At 45.0% G+C, this 7,576-nt stretch overlaps 2 protein-coding genes across 2 annotated transcripts; both read left to right on the forward strand.

Moving 5' to 3' along the window:
• Positions 1-249: 249 nt before the first annotated feature.
• On the forward strand, positions 250-2,834 carry LOC129592984 (uncharacterized). Its single transcript, XM_055489160.1, has 3 exons — positions 250-1,033; positions 1,439-2,314; positions 2,396-2,834. Exons 1-3 carry the CDS (start codon positions 956-958, stop codon positions 2,555-2,557), a joined length of 1,116 nt encoding a protein of 371 aa, XP_055345135.1. The 5' UTR covers positions 250-955; the 3' UTR covers positions 2,558-2,834.
• Positions 2,835-3,294: 460 nt separating this feature from the next.
• On the forward strand, positions 3,295-7,312 carry LOC129592983 (sialate O-acetylesterase-like). Its single transcript, XM_055489159.1, has 7 exons — positions 3,295-3,766; positions 3,829-4,026; positions 4,095-4,270; positions 4,814-5,030; positions 5,794-6,262; positions 6,558-6,747; positions 6,818-7,312. The coding sequence occupies exons 1-7, from the start codon at positions 3,685-3,687 to the stop codon at positions 7,097-7,099; spliced, it is 1,614 nt and encodes a 537-aa protein (XP_055345134.1). The 5' UTR covers positions 3,295-3,684; the 3' UTR covers positions 7,100-7,312.
• Positions 7,313-7,576: the final 264 nt, after the last annotated feature.

The following is a 7,576-nucleotide window of genomic DNA, read 5'->3' on the forward strand; positions in this document are numbered from 1 at the left end:
CGACGGCTTTTGAATTAGCCAAAGTGCAGACATTCGAAGTTCAAAACTGAAACGCTGTTAATTTATACAGTTTTATAGCGATATTTGTTAATTTTGTTTTACAGATTTATTCTGTTAACGTTTCCGGTTACCTTTGGACTATAAGTGCAAAGTACCGTTCAAGCACGGCTGTGTAACTCCACCAACTGATTAGCAGCGCTGAACGAGATTAAATTGTAGTTTCGAGCGTGTGTTTAGTCACTATTTACACTCAGAACGCTAACAACTGCAAACGTTTCTTGCTTTGCTTGCTTGTCTTGCTTGCCTAGAAGCCAAAGCAAGCCAAAGCAGCCCTTGTTTGAGTTACAAAGGGGCGAAACCTTAAACTACACTTGATTTTAGCTGAATTTTATTTACCCTGCCACGTGGGAAGTTTAGGGACTTGTTGCTTTGCTGGCTCTTGGAGAAGGGAAAAATGTATCTATATGAAAATGGATTTCGATTAGTATAGGTCTGGAATGCGGTGAATGTCGAAGTGGACGGAGTACTGCAGCAGGGCCATGTCATTGACCTGGAAAACGTCCAAGATGACTCACCGCGTCTTATCGTCGACTTCGGATGTCCATCGCAGCGGTCCGTATTGGTTGATTTCGATAAGGCTTTCGACTGCTCACAGAGATGGGGAGACAGACGTAATGAGAAGCGTCAGGTGACCGTAGAGGCACTGCTACGAACCCGCCCCGATCAACCATGGAAATGGTACCCCGCCACTGCCTTAAAGCATCAGATTGCGGAGGGGGCGAACATCTTCGTGGATGCATTGCTGGAAGGGAATCGCGTCCGCGTGGTGCTGCCCTCCATTCAAGTTCGACAGCTATCGTCGCCCGAGGCTCTTGCGTGCAGAATTCTGCGGCCGGACCATTTCCAGCCCGGAAGTGGTAGCGCCCGGCATCCAGTGGACTCCATACTGTCTGCCATGTCCCGTAGGGAGCTTCAGTGGACACCCAACTCCGATGCAAAGACGTTTTACTTCCAACGGACCACTGATCGCTTTGTTAGTCGCCTGAATCGCCACTGGTTTCATGAGTATTCTATGTAGCATTATTTAAAAGCAAATGCAATTTAAGACGTAATATCCTTCCGATCTAGAGACCATCAGGTCTGTTGATCGAACTGCCAATAGGTGGTCTGCTGATCGAACTGGCACATAGTTTGTACTCGTTAAAGGTTTTGTAACTGCCAATGACAAAGCGGAAACAATAATGCCAATTTAGCCACAGTAAATCGGCTTTTGCATCAGATGTGTCACTGATCTTCGCATGCTTTGAAGTTTGTACCCAGAATTGTTTACTAGCTTTTTAACCGTTAATATGTGACACTGAAAAAGCTCATTATTGCATAAAGTTATGCTATATGCGATAGCATGAAGGTTTTATTTGACGCCGCTTTCTTTCTACAGGCGAGGTTACGGAGCAGCCTCAAGCTCGACAATGACAGTAGAATGGGTTCACTGAGAGTCGAAGCCTCGGAAGCTGTTACAAGCGAAACCGAATACCACATGATCGACCAGTGCGCTTTTCTAGAGCTGCCGGAATTGCTGACCGAAATTTTTCAATCGCTGGAAACCGTTGACCGGCAACGCTGCCGACGTACCTGTCATCTCTGGGAGGAGATTCTCACGTCCGCCGTACTATCCCAAGATCTGCGCATATCACTCCAGCTGCCCAGTTTTTTCGCCCACGTGCCGAACGACTGGAGCGCGGAATACGTTGTGTACACTTGCATCTTCAAGCACATAACGGCCGCCACGCGGACTATCTGTCTGCGTGACCGGCAAACTATTTATCATGCCGCGAATTCGCATGTGATGCAGCGTTGGAGGAACTTTCCTGGCTTTAAGAATACCATGGAGCTGGAGCGCTGTATGCCCGCCGGAAAAATTATGCTCGGCATCCAGGAAGCGCTGGAAGATGCCGGTGCCCGTCTGGAACGGTTAATCGTCTACCAGCAGTCGATATCCGTCATACCCTTCGATAAAGCCTCGCTAGCGTATTTCGACAGTATCGCGGAGCTGTACTCCAGCTTGAAGACCTGTTGTAACCGTGTGATTTGGAAGGATTATTCGTTACGTTTCAATTCGCCTCCGATGGAGTTCCGCATTCCCTACGCTCGCTTCGGACTAAGCAATGTGGATGCGGCGCAAATTTGGGACCTGTTTGAAGAACGGCTGGTCAGCAGCGAATCATTGGACATGGAAATCCTGGAGCATTGGACCGGTGAACTAATTGCCAGGAACGTCAAGGATCTTGAAAAGTCCCTCGTCGGGGCAATTTTTGTAAGTGACATGCATTCCGCATACTTCTTCTGCTATGGCAGTTGATAAAGTAAGCAAGGGAAATTATATTATTTGTTGCAGGTCTTGGACACGTACCAAAGCCCGGATCCGCGGGCGAGCAGGCACCACTTCCGTCAGTACTGGTCGTTGTCCGACCTGGACAGTTTGGACGTGAGAAAACTGAATAAGTTCTGTCTATACGCGTGGGCAGCCTTCATTGGGAAATTGCACTTTGTGTCGTAGTGAGGCCAGAAATTACGGTGCGCAGTAAAAATCTGAAATCTACTGTATACTGCGCATTCTTTTAGTCGTTTGCCCCACGAAGCGCTGTAATAGCATCGTTCTACGAGTACACTGCTATGCGTTACACCACGTTATCGAACGACACCTTATGAAATACTGTAATCATTAATTTTTTTGCTCATTAGATGCGCAGCATTAAATGTAAGTACTCGTATCTTGCGCAATGCGGGTGGTTACAGTCACCATTCTCAGAATTATGTGCAGTGAGTCGGCAGTGAACTGTGAGTCTTCATAACCATCTGAGGAAAAAAAACACCGGAAATTATTATCTACATCGGATGGGTTTTATTCAATTAAAAATAATTTTAAATTCATTATATTTCACAAAGCAAATGACCGTAGGCCCACGGTGCATCTGTACGCTGTGACAAACTGTGCAAAGACTGAAAATATACCATCATGTTTATGCTGCTTCTCAACATTTTCTAAGACGCCTTTCATTTTTCTGCAGTTTTTCACTTTAAACCTAAAATCTCTTTTAAAAATGTTACAAGAAATCAAAAAGTGTGCATGTTCTAAGTATTACATGTGTAAAATTTTATTTTTACTTTCTCCTAATGATGGCTCACGCTCATCAGTGTAAAGTGCCACCGCATCGGACAAATGCGCTGGTCATTCAATCGAATCGATGTTGCAGTCGAAGCTGTATGATATTTTATTCGCAGTCTGGCGCTGCAATACAGTTATTACTATCGATTAATTTTAGCCACGAGCGCATACGTTGGCGAAAAGAGTAGGGATTGCATGCTGGGTCTGAACCGACCACTCTCTCCCTCGCGCAGCCACCGTAATGATCAGCCCACAAATAGGACAGTCATGAGTAGCCACAGCGTTCAGCTTTTCCTTCGAACGATCGATCCACAAATTTATCATAACTCACTGCGCAGAGACAGATACACACACGCCGCTGTTGCGTTTACTTCTGGCCCAGTCAAGGCAGTGGGGTAGCCGACGATGTGTGCCATTAGGACCGTTGTGGAGGTATATTTGCATTTGCAGTGTAGCGGATGCTGAATTTCTAGGATAAAACTGTTCAGTTCTAAAAAAAACAGTTTGAAAATTACTTGATGATGACGGCAGTTAATTTCGTTTGGGCCGCACTTTTACTGTGTTGTAGCGGGAACGACGCGGTTCTTCTGCGCAACCGAGGTACAGTTTAAATTCATCGCTCCCAGGAACCATCTAGTTGAATTGTCGTTTGCGCATTTTAGATATACCAGTTCAGGCCAACCGCTCCGACGCGCCCGAACCTAACGGCCCTTGGAAGAAACTGCGCATAGCTAACATCTTTCACGATGGGATGATTCTCAGCGCCACCTGTCCCGGTTCCCGGTTGTGGGGCTATGGAGAACCCGGCGCTCATATCATCATTGATTTGCGTGTTGACGTCTATGATACTAGAGTCAATGGTATTTGATCCATTTTTTACGCCCTTGTAACCTTTCTGCTAAATTGCTACTTACTCGTAATTTCACAGGTAATGGCAAATGGGAAACCTATTTATGTGTGGATTCTCCTGGCGGACCATTGGACATTGAAGTGATACAACAGATCAAGAGAAAGCACGCCGGACACGCTATGGTTCGCGGCGTTTATTTTGGGGAGGTTTATTTGTGTGCCGGCGAAGGGAATATGGCCTTTCCGGTCAAACATGTAAGTGTATTTCCGAATTAATTCTTAACCCTAAAATGTTTCGCCGACGCATTATTATACACGATCGGTTTTTGAGAACTATAAGTAAATTAGCAACATCAGTTCTCGGATACGTCTCACAGAAGAACAGCCATTTTTCCGCTGCGACGCAATCAGATCTTTATGCGATGTGGACCAGAAATTTATGGTTTTGGCTGTTTTATTAAGAAGAAAAATGCATTAATATTTAATTCGTTTATATTTCATCGGTCTCCCATCATTTGGTAGAGGTGTTTTGTAGCCTAGACACTTATCTAACCCACAAGCCGTGAATATCATACAGGGTTTCAAACATGCTAATATAAATTTGATTTTTTACTTGATTAGTTCCAAATACAGTAATAACCATCGCTTGTACTGCATGTAAAGATAGCATAATTCCTTTATTTACTGTGATGCGCAGTGACTATAATATTTTAAATTGACCGCTGACATGGTTGCCGAAAATCAAAAGCATGCCTATTGCTGTAATAATGAATCATAAATGTATGTGTATATTTCTAGATGCGAAACGGAACAGCGGAACTTCTTGCATCGTCAGATTTTCCTTTTATGCGTATTATGACAATATACCCGTCGACATCGCCGGTGCCACTCACTGAGCCGCACATTCTGCAAAACTGGACAAAAGTCACCCCCGACACGCTGCGCTACTTCTCGGCTATATGCTGGACAACAATGCGCCGCGTATATGCCAGGCTTAACCACAAGCGCAAGCCAGGTACGCTCTTACGGAAAATGCATGAGATAAGTAGACTGAGCAGCAACTGGATTCTACTCCAATTTCCAAGTATCCCGTAATTTACTGAGGCATTTCAAAATTCGACTATAAGTTCTATGAGTAAATACATGTATCAGTCTAGCGGAATGGTTCGGCCAGGTTTGAAAGGCACCGGTTGCGCAACACATAAGTCCGCAAGGGCATCTTATTTCCGTAACCTCCACTTCTCTCTTGCTTCCGCTCCGCTTGCTGGAACACGTTACACGGGGCCTGTGTACGTTTGTGCGAACGTTTTTTTTCACGTAACGTTCCCAACCGACCGTTTTCCATTACTCCAGACAGCTGGGCGCAACATGTATATCCCACGCCTCGTACAAATCCAGAGCTGCACTGTTTAAACGCACTAATTAATCGCTTTGAGCAGCCAAACAGAAGCTGATCTGATTATTGCACTGTACTTTATTTCGAGAAGATATGCTGCTTGATTTTTTCCCGATATATGCGATAATTTTTAAAATTTCACCCATTCCACCACTTGATCACACTTTTGCAATTGCTTCGGTTTGTATAGAGTGCGCAAATAAAAGTCAGTAGCAGTACTGTAATGTCACAATCTGCCTCATAAGTTGAACTCCGTGCGAGTCTGAAAAAACCGAGTTTATCTTGCTGTTAAAGTGAACGTCGACCCCACCATAACCATTTCGATCTGTTGGTCTACGGAGCCGGCGGACGGGCAGTAACAGATTACTGTTCTAAATTGTAGATGAACAAATTCCGATTGGTTTGATCGGCGCTTACTATGACAACACCACAATCCGAACCTGGACGCCACCGGAAGCGATCAAGCAGTGCAATAATAAACGAAATATGTCGGTCGAGCCTGGAAAAGATTCGGCGGTGTTTAACGGAATGATTGCGCCGCTAACGAAATTCCGTTTGAGCGGGGTGCTGTGGTACCAAGGCGAATCGGACGCCGCGACGAATCCTGAGGTGTACGGATGCCGGTTCAAAGCGCTGATCAATGCCTGGCAAGGACGCTATCCTTGGGCAGAGGGCCTGCCTTTCGGTATTGTCCAGTTGGGCACGCAGAGCACGGAGAAGATCCCCGGCGGAACTGCGTTGGTTCGCTGGCAGCAGACCGCGCATTACGGCCAGCTGCCGAATAAAGCGCTGCCACGGGTTTTCATGGCATCGGCATTTGACTTGGACGATCCCGGTTCACCGTTCGGGTCGTAAGTGAACTCAACCAGTATTTTGTCCTTCTTTAAAACGAATAAAGAAGAAGGAAAACTGATGTAACATTACTCGAAAGTTGTCGCCATAAGGAAAAATTATTATTTTTCGTGGAACTGGTTAGACATTTAAATTTGGTTTTTCGGTTAAACATGTTTTTTTTTGCTTTTTGGTAATAGTAATAATAACTATTGGTAATAGTAATTTTGAATTAGGAATTATCAAGGTATAACTTAATAACTTTAAGAAAGTTTCAATCTCACCCCAAATGGTAATATCGCTTTTTATGAGCAGCCGCTACACACGCCACAAGGAAGAAATTGCGGAGCGCCTGTTCGCCGGAATTATGTCGCAGATCTACTACATCCACCTACCGTTCCAAGGACCCTTCCCGAAACAGATCCAGACGGACAGCGATCAAATCATCATCGAATATGATACAAACGTCATTTATCGTAAAGACCATCCTAAAGAATGCTTTCAGGTCAGTCTGCGACTCTGCGGGTTATTCTGTGTACCTTCCCGTTAAGCTTGCTGTAACAGGCGCTGTGTAGGTCTGCTGTCATTCACCGACAATCCAGTTGAGTAGTTGGCATGAATGCAAAGTCTGGCACAACGTAACGACCAACTGGATACGATCAGAACCCAATAAAGTCTTCGTCGGCAGTGCAACATGCGGAAAACACGCGGGCTTCGTGCGGTATGCGTGGCAGCTGGGAAATTTAAAATGCAAGGTTTACATTTCGGATTATTTGTGGAGTTCATATGGTTTGCCGGGGGCGCCGTTCGTCTTGCCCACAAACTGGACCCAGGGAGAGGAAGCAACGGTATATTAAAACCGTACACTTTTTTCGTCAATGGTGCCACTAATTTTGTCTAGTCGTTCAAATTTTGCTGCAACGATATTGCACAGTTGCCATGTGTTATTACTGTATTAGAAAGGCCTGTATCGGTATCGGTAAATGACGATCATCATTATTCCCGGGTAAAATCTGTTGTCGCACCAGTCGTCATACTACGTTGTACATGCCTTTGTCATAACTTCCCCGGTTTTAGTAAGCAAGGTAAAATCTGCTAGCAGCTTGAACGTTCGTAAAATTGGTGTCAGAATATCGTGCAAAGTTTTCTTGGGGCAAAAATGTATTATACGTCACAAGAAACAGTTCATGAGCGCTTTCCGTGGGGATAGAAGCCCGGATGCACCACCTCCGCCTGCCATTTCATATATCCTCTAACCAGCAGATCCAGATGAAAAGGTTCAAGTGCATTTCGAATATGACCAAAAGATCGTTTACGATATGGGAATACAATTA

Source organism: Paramacrobiotus metropolitanus, unplaced genomic scaffold (genome assembly GCF_019649055.1).
Source record: "Paramacrobiotus metropolitanus isolate TYO unplaced genomic scaffold, Prichtersi_v1.0 Parri_scaffold0000058, whole genome shotgun sequence".
Lineage (NCBI taxonomy): Eukaryota > Metazoa > Tardigrada > Eutardigrada > Parachela > Macrobiotidae > Paramacrobiotus > Paramacrobiotus metropolitanus.

Bases quoted from the DNA above. Each gene is read 5' to 3' on its own strand.
- LOC129592984 (XM_055489160.1), top strand. From the start codon at position 956: ATGTCCCGTAGGGAGCTTCAGTGGACACCCAACTCCGATGCAAAGACG. The intron at 1,034-1,438 runs GTTAGTCGCCTG...TTCTTTCTACAG, and splicing joins AACGGACCACTGATCGCTTT to GCGAGGTTACGGAGCAGCCT. The intron at 2,315-2,395 runs GTAAGTGACATG...TATTTGTTGCAG, and splicing joins CCCTCGTCGGGGCAATTTTT to GTCTTGGACACGTACCAAAG.
- LOC129592983 (XM_055489159.1), top strand. From the start codon at position 3,685: ATGATGACGGCAGTTAATTTCGTTTGGGCCGCACTTTTACTGTGTTGT. The intron at 4,027-4,094 runs GTATTTGATCCA...GTAATTTCACAG, and splicing joins CTATGATACTAGAGTCAATG to GTAATGGCAAATGGGAAACC. The intron at 5,031-5,793 runs GTACGCTCTTAC...TCTAAATTGTAG, and splicing joins TAACCACAAGCGCAAGCCAG to ATGAACAAATTCCGATTGGT.